We start from the raw sequence: 12,829 nt of genomic DNA on the forward strand, positions 1-12,829 counted from the left end.
CTCTCTCTCTCTCTCTCACTCACACACACACACACACACACACACACACACACACACACACACACACATTACCTTCTCTCTCTCTCTCTCTCTCTCTCTCTCTCTCTCTCTCTCTCTCTCTCTCTCTCTCTCTCTCTCTCTCACACACACACATTACCTCTCTCTCTCTCTCTCTCTCCTTGGCCTGCTCCTCTCCAAACTGTGCATTCTGAACTGGCTTCTATAGGTGTGGTCACATCATTTGCAACAAGTGTCGTTATGTTTAATGAATGAAGCCAGGTGTGTACATTGTGTTCAGGTTTTGCTGACTGTGGCAAGCATTTTGCATCACTTGAGCTTTAAATTGAGAATCTGAGCAGAGTTTTATGCAACTTGTGTTTTAGCAAGGCAAAATGTGTTTAGATTTATGAGAAAAGGAGGACTGTGTTTTGTGAATTGTGTCTTCATGTGAAATGTGTTTATGGTTTTGGCAAATGGGGGCTAGTTTTATTAAATGTGTTTAGAGAACTGATCATTTGGTTTAGAGAATTGGGTTTTGTGTTTTAGCAATTTAAAAAAACTGTAACATGTCGGTTTACATAGAATGAATCAACCAATCAGTGTTACCGGTGGCACATTTTACTCAGAATGCCATCTGTCTGTGTTTGTTATAAAACTTCAGAATTAGTGCATTATTCAACATTAAAAGATATATGTTATATCTTAATTTTGCACAAATGACAGAATTGACATTAATGGAGTTATTCCATCAGTATTAATTTTATTTATACACCAAACCATAACTCAGCACTGCTTTATTTTCCAAGACCTCAGCCTGACGGCAGTGTTATGATTGGGTAAAGTTGAGCTTTGTGTCTTCTTCCATTGTCTTTTGTGCAAGAAGCACAGAAATTGCTCACTTCTAGCAGGGGACAGGATCTTCAAAGACACAAGTGCTGACTCAATGTTTGGGTCTGTTGTTGATTTTGATGCTTCCAGAAGCAATTATGGTGTTAAAATTCAAAATCAGTTTGTTAGTAGTTGCAAGTGTATCAGATGCAGTACTGGATGTTATTGGTTATATGTAACTTCTGATACATTTTTGGGTGGTTTATCGTTTTACCTTTAACGAAGATAACTTTTCAGTGATCTGATTATCAGCTATCGAAGTTAATTATTTGGTTATCTGTGCCCACCACTGCCGCCAAGGGACTGGAACCCGCGCCTTCCAGAACTTTACCACTAAGCTATGGAGCTGTTCTTTGAAAGCTGCGGGAATCTGCCTCATATCAGGAAGGACGTGGGAGTATTACCAAAAAAAAAAAAAAAAGGACATACACACCATATAAAACACTGCAATTATCAAGTGATAAAAATGGTCACTTATATACAGTCATGAAATGACATGAATGAGAAGCAGTGGGCTCTGATCTTGTCGACATCTACTGGTCTGGTGCACTCAGTTACCCCGCGCGCATGTTCTGCCCGACATGTGTGTCTTGTGGACGGTGCGCCGCAGCTCAGACAACACATCATGAGGAATAGAGCTCACGTGGGTGACGTGATGGTCAGCTCGTCCGCTGCATGTTCTGATCTGATGGTCCATTTCAACCTGGCAGGCTGTCAATGTCCACCTCGTGCATGCGCTTGCACGCTACAGCTTGTCACCACAGCGATATATGTTTTGATTTATGTCGACGAAAGTACAGCAATCAGACATGCGCCTCACAGTGGACAGTTGTTTGTCCATGTCTGTCCAAACACAGTAAGTTTTGTCCAGCTGGACTGTCCAGAACGGCAGATCCCTACAGCTGCTTCTGTCGGAAGCCATGCCTCCTGTCAGTGGAGCGCACACACCCATGTGTCACTGTGTGTGTTTGCAAAGTCACACTCGTGGGAAACTTAGACAAATTTCACATCCAGCACGACAGTGTTTGTCTGCAGTCTGTTGTCGTGTTCATAGTGCGACTGGCCATACATTTTCAAAGTGCCATGCGAGTGCTGTTAAATGTTTGTGTGTGTCTCCTGGAATTTGGTTGACACCTGCCATGTGAGGGTGGGATGGGTTCACATAGTGCACACACTGTCTTTCAGCCACTGAGGTGGGCAAACAGTTAGTTGGAGCAACAGGTGTATGAGGCGTTGGAGGCAGGTATGAAATTTCACGGTTTGCTTACAGTTCCTGCTTTGTGTGCACTTTGACCAAACTTCACACTATGTGTGAAGGGGCCCTGAATAAAACCTTTGCAAAAGAGCTGTGACTGTTATATGTTCTCTAAAACTGATAGCAGTCAGACTAAATTAACTGTGTTTCATAAGACAAAACTTGAAACAATATGGAAAAAAAAATACAAAAAATGAGAATTAATGTTCAGCCATAATTCAACTGAAACAAAATCACACATTCACATGACAACAGGTGACCTAAATTCAGAGGTTTATCTTTTACAGAGACAAAAGTGTGTCACCAAATTGTGTCTCACTGCTGGATTGTCTGATGTTATCTGAATTAATATTTATACTCTGAACTAAAGAACGAAAACAGCACAAAGCTTTACAAAATGTAGACATAATAAAGTGCTGCAGTGTTTTTGTCTTTGATCAAAGTGATGAAGAAAATGAGATGTTGACAGTGAAAGTTGGTCTGAACATGTTTCAGCTTCACTGCCCTCATCAGTGAGAGTCAGGAGGTTTTTGTACGGCCGTGTGTACAAACTCAATCACTGTGGTATTCGGACAAGGAACCAAGCTGATTGTCACAAGTAAGTACTTTTCGACTTACAATATTGCAGAATAAATGTGTTGTTTTGTGAGTAGTTTACTCAGAATTCATTAAAATTCTGATCTTGACAATTAAATTGTTTATGATACGATAGGTTCCTCTTTTTAAACACATTTCCACATTGTTTCAGATAAAATAGTACGACATGTTGCACTTTAAAGTGCTGACATTTTTCTTTCTTTTTTGGGGGGGGGGGGGGATTACCCCTTTTCTCTAAAATTTGACATTTTTTACAATCAAAATTCTGTCTTTTTATTTATTTATTTTTGTAAAAATGTAATTTTGAATTTCCAAAAATTAGTCATGTCAAGATCATTTTCAAACTCCATTAACACTATGGTGTTACTTAAAATACAAATAGTTACAAAGTTTAATGGGAAGTTAAGCATTTAATTTGACCAAAAAATTATTCTGTCAAAAATAATTATTCTTGTGTTCTGACTCCATCTATTGCAAATCAATCAATTTAGAATCTTACATTTTACTGTGATAATTACATGATGTGTGGATCGTTTTTAAATTTTTAAACATCAACAACAAAATCATAGATGAATTCACTGTAAACAGTAATCTTTAAAAATCCAGATGTATATGGCATTTAATAGTCACATGTTGCAAATGTTTACTTTGTCCTTTGAGATAATATATTCAGTGACATTCTAGTTTGTATCTTTTTCAAATCATTTTTTGAAAAAAACTCTGTTCATAATTTGAAAACATAATTATGCAGAAAATCTTTTTTATTCCAGATGTGAATTGATGAACTGGTAGAATTTGTTCTGTACCACTTCATCATGAACTAAATTAAGTTTTTTCTGTGTTAACTGAAACTGCATTTCTTCTGTTACTTTATGTTCTCAACATTAATGATCTTTATATATTAACTGTGTCATTTTCCATAGTTATTGACTCCAGTAATTGATTGTAATTAGTACTTTGTTCCTTCATATTTTCACTGTGTCCTCATGTTGTCCTCCATGTGTCTTCAGGCTCCAGCCTCCCTCCTCCTGTCCTGACTGTCTTCCCTCCGTCCACTGCTGAGCTTCAGTCCAACAAAGTCTCTCTGCTCTGTCTGGCTGTTCTGTCCTCTGGGTCTAAGGGTTTGTCTGATGTCACCTGGTTGTCTGGTGGGAGTCCAGTGAGTAGTGGGATCTTTACCAGCACCGCTGTCCAACAACCAGACCAGAGTTTCCAGATCAGCAGCTATCTGACCATTGAGACGTCAGACTGGAACAGGGATCAGGTTTACACGTGTAAAGTGTCTTTGGGCTCCCAGACTTCAGAGAAAAACATCAAGAAGTCAGAATGTCCCACTGAAGAACAGCAGGAGACACAATGACCATTTCAAATCTGCTTCTTCACTGCTTACAATGTTTACATGTTACAAATGAAGGTGATCAGAATATTGGACATTGTAAGATCATGTTGAAAGATTTGCCTGCATGCTTAATACATGTTGTTGCTGTTAGGTGGCGCTGTTATATCAACTTTGCTGTTTGTGTGATTAAAACTTCAACAAAAAATTCTGAAAACGTGTCTGTTTTGTGAGTTTCAGTATAATTAATATGAATATCAATTTAATTGCAGTTTTGTAATTATATTTTCAATTTATTTATCTTTCTTCCACTTAATCCAAAATAAATACATTTCATCAAGTCTTACAAGTATGGTTTAAGAATGAGCAAGTTTGTGAGAAAAATATTAGTATGAATTAGTAATAACAGTCATTTCAAATCCCCCCCTCTCTCCTGGATACAGTATGAAGTTATGTTGTTGATGTACAAGAACTTTAACAAAACTGAAAATGACTTTTCATCCTCTATCAGTGAAGCATCTCCTCTAAACTCTTCCTTCCCAGGATGCACCTGCGGGCATTTTATAGCTGAAATGTAAATGCTGAGGTCAAAGGTCAGGTGTTTGCATAATAAGTGACGTGCTTCCTCCTCCTGTCAATCACTGTGATGTTGAGTGTGGTATTAAACTCTCATCACTGCTCATCTTCTTCTTTCCAGGTGTCGGTGGTGTGATCGTGGTGACAGAAGCCTGCTGTTGTTACGGTGACCACAGGAAACACAGCCACCATGGACTGTAACCTGGGAACTGTTACTGATAGTACAGCTCACTGGTACAAACAGATTCCAGGAGGAGTTCCTCAGTTTGTGTTGATGAATTATCACAGTTGGAGCTCCCCAACTTATGGTTCTGGTTTCTCATCTTCCAAATTCACATCTACTCATCAGTCACAATCAGATTATCATTTGATCATCAAGAATGTGGAGCAGTCAGACTCAGCTGTGTATTACTGTAAAACATGGGACAGCTCTGTTAATGAGTTCGTATCACAGTGATTCACTCTGTGACAAAAACCTCCTCACGAAATACTTCTGCATTTTCACTCTGACACATTTTCACTGACTCTTAAGTTCTGACGCAAATGATCATTTAACAAGTGGTGGGCACATTTCCGCTAATCTGCTAACCGCTAATTAGCGAAGCTTACTTTTTTGTTAGCAAATTCGCTTATCAGCCAACTTCAAAACCATCAGTGGACCAATTAGCTTCCGTTAAATTCAGTTCTGGTAGCTTAGTCCGCATTTTTTTTTGGCATAGTTAGCAATAGTCAAAAACATTTGTTTACCCTAAAATAATACATGTTGATTCCTGTTCGCTATGTATTTTGCAGCAGTCAGGCAGCTGTGAGGAGCTAAACTCAACTCTACCCCAGCAGAAGAAACCTAGCTAGCACTCTGTTAGAAAAAAAGCAAAAATCATTTATATTCATCATACAATGGTCCGGACGTGAGGCAGAAGTCATGAGAAGCAAAGCAAGTTTGACTTATGGTTTTGATTTAAAAAACAAATTTATCCAGATAGCTTATCTAGATTAATGTCACCTCTGTCATTTTTACAAAGTGAAAATATAAGACATATCTTTTAATTTTAAAATAATGCACTAATTCTGAAGGTTTGAACCTTAACACACACAGATGACAAAAGGCATTATGAGAAAAATGTGCCTCCGCTCATCACTGATTGGTTGATTTATGATATGTAAAAACCAACACACGTTACTGTAATGTGTGTGTTGTTTTTTACAAATAAATGTACTTTTGTCAAATGCCATTTTTCATTTGTAAAAAAAAAGACATTTGCAAAACTGAAAATTCTGTTTGTTTAGTGTGATTCAGCTCAACAGCCGCATGATATTTGGGCAGGTGCTATTCACATTGCCATCCAGTAGATGGCAGTGTTCTATGCATTTTGACCCATCTTTTTGTGGGAAAAGATGGGTCAAAATGCATAGATAAAACTTACAGACCCTCAATTTCTAAGAATGGAGAGGTCTGTAAGTTTTATCGTCGGTACACTTAAGCTATGAGAGCCTGAATCCAAAAATGAAATTCAGAAAATCACATTGTATGATTTTTAAATAGGCAATTTTCCTTTAATTGCATGAAATAAGTGTTTGATCACATACCATCCAGCAAGAATTCTGGTTCTCACAGTCTTGTTAGTTTTTCTTTCAGAACCCCTCCTATTTTGCACTCTTTACCTGTATTAACTGCACCTGTTTGAAATTGTTATGTTATATTTTAAATATACAGTGAGGAAAATAAGTATTTGAACACCCTTTGATTTTGCAAGTTCTCACACTTAGAAATCATAGAGGGGTCTGAAATTTTCATCTTAGGTGCATGTCCACTTGAAAATGAAATGCTTCTTACGGAGCCCCTCCTTAGTTGCCCTGGCTGTGTGTTTGGGGTCACTGTCATGCTGGAACACCCAGTCATGACCCATCTTTAATGCTCTTACCTAGGGAAGGAGGTTGTTTGCCAAAATCTCGCAATACATGACCACATCCATCCTCCCTTCAATACGGTGCAGTCGACCTGTCCCCTTTGCAGAAGAGCACCCCCAGAGTATGATGTTTCCACCCCCATGCTTCACGGTTGGGATGCTTTTCTTGGGGTTCTTCTCATCGTTTAAACATGGTAAATGGAGTTAATTCCAAAAAGCTCTATTCTGGTCTCAGCTGACCATATGACCTTCTCCCATGCCTCCTCTGGATCATCCAGATGGTCACTGGTGAACTTCAAACGGGCCTAAACATGTGCTGGTTTGAGCAGGGGGACCTTGCTGTGCTGCAGGATTTTAAACCATGACAGCATCATGTGTTATTAATGTAATCTTTGTGACTGTGGTCTCAGCTCTCTTCAGGTCATTGGCCAGGTCCTCCTGTGTAGTTCTGAGCTTTCTCAGAATCATCCTTACCCCACAAAGTGAGATCTTGCATGGAATCCCAGACCGAGGGAGACTGACAGTCATCTTGCGTTTCTTTCACGTTCTAATAAATAATCATAACAGTTCTTGTTTTATACCAAGCTACTTGCCTGTTGTCCTGTAGTCCATCTTAGCCTTGTGCAGATCTACAGTTTTGTCCCTGGTGTCCTTAGACAGCTCTTTGGTCTTGGCTATGGTGGGCAGGTTGGAGTGTGATTGATTGAGTGTGTGAACAGGTGTCTTTTATACAGGTAACAAGTTCAAACAGGTGCAATTAATACAGGTAAAGAGTGCAGAATAAGAGGGCTTCTTAAAGAAAAATTAACAAGTCTGTGAGAGCCAGAATTCTTGCTGGTTGGTAGGTGTTCAAATACTTATTTGCAGCAGTAACATACAAATAAATTATTTAAAAAAAAATCATACATTGTGATTTCCGGATTTTTTTTTTTTTTTTTTTTTAGATTATGTCTCTCACAGTGTACATGCACCTAAGATGAAAATTTCAGACCCCTCCATGATTTCTAAGTGGGAGAACTTGCAAAACCGCAGGGTGTTCAAATAGTTATTTTCCTCACTGTATTTCAATTTGTTTATCTTTCTTCCACTTTATCAAAAACAAATACATTTCATCAAGGCTTACAGGCATGTTTTAAGAATGAGCAACTTTGGTAAAGTGAGAAAAATATAAGAATGAATTAGTAACAACACTCATTGCAAATCCCCCCTTCTCCCATGTGTACAGTATATTACTAATGTAATGTATTAAAAAAATCACAATAAAACAAAACATACCACAATTTTCAGTATCATTTCCTGCAATAACTAAGGTTTTAAAACAATGAGTGACAACTAAAAATGAATTTTCATCCTCCATCAGTGAGGCATCACCTCTCAGCTCTTTCTCTTTCTTCCCAGGATGCACCTGCAGGCCTCCTCTGATTATTTATAGCTAAAATATAAATGCTGAGGTCAAAGGTCAACTGTTTGCATAATAAGTGACGTGCTTCCTCCTCCTCCTGTCAATCACTGTAATGTTGAGTGTGGTATTAAATTGCTCCTCCTGCACCTCCTCTGATCATCCTCCACAGCCTCTAATGTGTCAGCAGTAAGTTTCCACGTTCCAAGTCCATTGTGAGCACACAGTGACAACATGTTGGGGAGCCTCTGCACTCTCATCACTGCTCTAACATGTAAGGAGGCTGACTTACTGCAGCTTTCAGCTCAGTCTGTGGCTTTCTCTTCATCTCATCTTCTTCTTTCCAGGTGTCAGTGGTGTGACCGTGGTGACACAGAAACCTGCTGTTGTCACGGTGACCACAGGGAACACAGCCACCATGGACTGTAACCTGGGAACTGTTACTGGTGATGCAGCTTTTTGGTACAAACAGATTCCAGGAGGAGTTACTCAGTTTGTGTTGAGGAATTATCATGGCTGGAGCTCTCCAACTTATGGTTCTGGTTTCTCATCTTCCAAATTCACATCTACTCATCAGTCAAAGTCAGATTATCGTTTGATCATCAAGAATGTGGATCAGTCAGACTCAGCTGTGTATTACTGTCAAACGTGGGACAGCTCTGTTACTGAGTACGTCACAGTGATTCACTCTGTGACAAAAACCTCCTCACTAAATACTTCTGCTTTTTCACTCTGACACATTTTCTCTGATGCTGAAGCCTCAAAGAGTTCTGCCTTGAGCTCATTTCAAAGTTCTAATTCACTTTCAGGAATTCTTACAGTATTTCTGTCATGTTCATGTGGTATTTATACCCCCATCACACTTGAGCACGAATTCCACGAATGCTGTACGACTTGACATTCGAACAACATTCGTGCAATTCGTGCTGCACCCGAACACCTCGTACAGCATTCCTACAGCAGGCACATTTGTGTGTTGCTCGTGCTGGAAAACATGAACGGTGGTCGAGTTGCAGTCATGCTGCATACTTACTGCCACAGAAATGGACATTTGCACATCATTTGTGCAATTTGACCTGCAGTCAAACTGAATTTGAGCTGCATTCAAATTACTTGGACATCATTCGTGTGGCACTTAAGAAAATATGTCAAATTGGCATGGCCACCATGAATGTAGAGATCAAGCACACAACTGTCATGCTTCAGTCGAACTGGGGAATATTCGTACTGCTGTGTGACTGCTTCCTCAAATGGCATTCGTACTGTCATCCGAAGTGGCAACCCACCAGTATTTGGAGCATGTCCTGATTGTGACCCCGCTGGGCCAACCCCCCACCCCCCTGTGCATCCTGTTCGGGTTGTGCAAAGGAAACGTAATGTGAAAAGTCTGTGGCATGAAATCATTTTGTGCACAAGATGTGAACATTGCGCAATCACACTGAATGCACCGTGTGTCACAGCGAGTCAGCGCATCTCTGTGATGCGATGATGTGCAGTGCGGCTGTGTGGACAGAGTCTATCAGTCATGATAACATTATCATACAGATAACGGAGTGGCTATATGCCCAACCATTGGGTCAATAAAGTAAATACGCGAGCATATATGCCCAACCACAACCGACCAATGAGCATTCTTGTAAGCTCACTTCCGGTTTCAATACGGGAGGGAAAAAAGGCGGATATTTTTTGGCCGGCTGCCGGCGGGTTCGCACCCCACGGAGGGGCTGTGAACTAAAGTGGTTGTTTGGCTCATCACACCCAGGGAACTGTGTCAAAGTAACACCATCTTACAGCCAACAAGCAGCATTTTGTTCAAAAACTGTTTTGTCGTCGTTAACAGGCTTCCGTTCAAAATGCTTATGAAGTTTGTCTGTTTTGATCCATTGTGGTGTTTTCACAGTAATTAAAGATGGCGCCGTTAAATGTGTCAAACATATGCCACAATAGAGCCTTAAAAAGTGGTGTAAAAAACATAGTTTAGATGCATAAAACATGTCAAATACACAATCACGGTTGGGCCAATAAGATAAGACATTATATTTATCTGCCCAACGGCTGTGCATGTAACATACAATGTATGACTTATCTGCCCAACGGTTGGGCGTATAGCCTTTGCCTACAGATAAATCCTCTCACACATGAGGTAGACTGACACAGGATCTGTGGCTGTGGAAATTTGGTGAGAATCTGTGAAGCAGTTTTGAAGAAATCCTTCCAAACCTGTATAAAGGGAAATCTTGACCCAGAATCCGGATCTAAATAAAATGACATATTAAAAAATATGCAGCTATGGTCACTGAACATCTCCAAACATACATTACTGGCGATGGCTATCTGTGCGTCGCTGTATAGTAAAATTCTATTTGTAGGTAGCACCTCTCTTGGTCAATATAGGTCCCATGCAGCTACATACTTGTACATGTATATACATGTACAGAGAGGACAGGAACGGGCCTCAGCCAGTGAAAGTCTCCCCTCAGCCAAAACATGGGCCTTCAGAACTGTCTCAGCTTCACGTTGACACGAGCCCTGGATCCCCTTTTCTTGAATTACTTCATGGGATTTAAAACTCTTGAGCTACTATTAAAAGAAAAAGTTTTCAATTGATTTGTTCAGTAAAAATATTTCTCCTGCAAGTACAGTTCCTTACCAGCAGGGGGTGCTGCGGCACCCTCAGGATCCCCACTTCCCCTGTCCATTAGCAATGCTCTACTCAACCCATTACCCATTACAGGTTTCCGCGGGTAAAATTTGACATCATGATACCCAAGGTAGCTGGATTCTAGCCACGTTTGCATTCAGTCCTCAGCGAATCCCCCTTAAATCCAGCTCAACCCACCTGTCAGAGAAAACAAACATCCATCCTGAGGAACCACGGCACTGGGATCCGAGGAGGTGGAAACCAGCCAGTTGCAGACTGCAAGACACAAGAGTGCCAAATTAGTTCAACGCCATGAAGGGATCAGGTTTACACGTGCAAAGTGGTTTTAGGGTCCCAGACTCCAGAGAAAAACATCAGGAAGACATAACATCTCACTAAAGAACAGCAGGAGACACAATGACCATTTCACATCTGTTTCCTCGCTGCTTACAATATTACGTTACACATGGAGATGATCAGGATGTTGAACATTGTACAACATTGTAAAATCATCTTGAAAGACTTGAGTAGGCATGGTTGTAATACATGTTGTTGTTAGGTGCTGCTATTGTGTCACCTTTGTGAAATAAACAGTCTTCAATAAAAATTATGAAAAAAAGTGTCTCAGTCACTCACTCGTCTCCAACCGCTTACTCTAATAGGGTGTGACGGGGGCTGGATTGTATCACATCAGTCATAGAGTGTGAGGCGGGGTACATCCTGTACAGGACACCAGTATATCGCAGGGCCACATATAGACAGACAGACACATACACAGTGGGCACAGATAACCAAAAAATTAACTTCGATAACAGATAATCAGATAACTGAAAAGTTATCTTTGATAAAGATAAAACGATAAACCACCCACAAATGTGTCAGAAGTTACAGATAACCAATAAATTCCAGTATGTCTCTGGTACATTTGCAACTACTAACAAGCTGAATTTGAGTTTTAACACTACGATCACTTCTGCTAGCATCAAAAGCAACAACAAGCCCAAAAAATGAGCCCACACTTCTGTCTTTCAACATCTTGCTACCTGCTAGAAGCTCTTGGTTTTTACATGACTTCTAGCACGCACAACAGTCAGCTCTCCACCCAATCACATTGCTTCGGTCAGGCCGAGGTCTTGGAAAATAAAGCAATGCTGAGTTATGGTTTGGTGTATAATAAAATGAATACTGATAGAATAACTCCATTAATGTCAATTCTGTCATTTGTACAAAGTTAAAATATAACATATATCTTTTAATGTTGAATAATGCACTAATTCTGAAGTTTTGTAAAAAACAGACAGATCGCAAAGGATTCTGGGTAAAATGTGCCTCTTCTCCTAAACACTGATTGGTTGAGTCATTCAAGTTAAAAATGTCTGCCTCTGAATGACTTGGGTGATATTGCCGTTGTATCAGTATGGGGTTAAAAGAAATGAGATTTTTTTTTTGGGACCAGTTCTCCTTCGCCTGCAGAGGATAGAGTGTTTTTTTCTTAAAACAGCTGTTGTCTGTTTTGCAGAAGATAGAACTACACATCAGCTACAAAACACTTAACAGGTAGGTGCTTAACTGATTTTAAGTTTTATGAAGATTTGTAGCTGTTCAGTTTTATTCACCATGTTATCGGTCTAAAAATTATCGGACAAAAATTTATCATAAGATAATTAGTCCTATAATGGATTTTAAAGTTATCTAAAAAGGTAATCTGATAATGAAAACATTATCTTCGATAATTATCGGTTATTGGATTATCGGAACTGTGCCCACCACTGCACATACACACTTGCACGCACACCTACAGACAATTTAAAGTTTCCAGTTCACCTCACCTGCATATCTTTGGATGTGGGAGGAAGCACCCAGAGGGAACCCAAATAAACATGGGGAGAACACGCAAACTCCACACAAAAAGGCTACAGGTGGGAATTGATCTCAAGACCTTCACCCTGTGAGGCAACAGTGCTAACCACTAAGCCACACTGCTGCCTGAAAAAGTGTCTGTTTCTGTGAATTTCAATGTCATTAACAGAAATATTACATTCATTGAAATATTTTAAATATATTTCAATTTGTTTATCTTTCTTCCACTTTATCAAAAACAAATAGAGGCTGCCAGGCATGTTTTAAGAATTACTAACTTTGACAAAGTGAGAAAAATATAATGATGAATTAGAAATAACAATCATTGTAATTCCACCCTCTCCTCTGCAGACAGTATGAAGTAATGTTA

At 39.7% G+C, this 12,829-nt stretch overlaps 1 protein-coding gene across 2 annotated transcripts in view; it reads left to right on the top strand.

Annotated features, from left to right (window-relative positions):
• Window positions 1-4,176, top strand: part of LOC117527792 (immunoglobulin lambda-1 light chain-like) — a 32,235-nt gene extending 28,059 nt beyond the window's left edge. For both annotated transcript variants that reach the window (XM_034190293.1, XM_034190292.1), the window contains exons 3-4: window positions 2,708-2,741; window positions 3,751-4,176. In XM_034190293.1, the coding sequence (XP_034046184.1) occupies window positions 2,708-2,741; window positions 3,751-4,100 (384 nt within the window). In that variant the 3' untranslated portion in view covers window positions 4,101-4,176. The remainder of the gene's footprint in view (window positions 1-2,707; window positions 2,742-3,750) is intronic.
• Window positions 4,177-12,829: the final 8,653 nt, after the last annotated feature.

Source organism: Thalassophryne amazonica, chromosome 16 (assembly GCF_902500255.1).
Source record: "Thalassophryne amazonica chromosome 16, fThaAma1.1, whole genome shotgun sequence".
NCBI lineage: Eukaryota > Metazoa > Chordata > Actinopteri > Batrachoidiformes > Batrachoididae > Thalassophryne > Thalassophryne amazonica.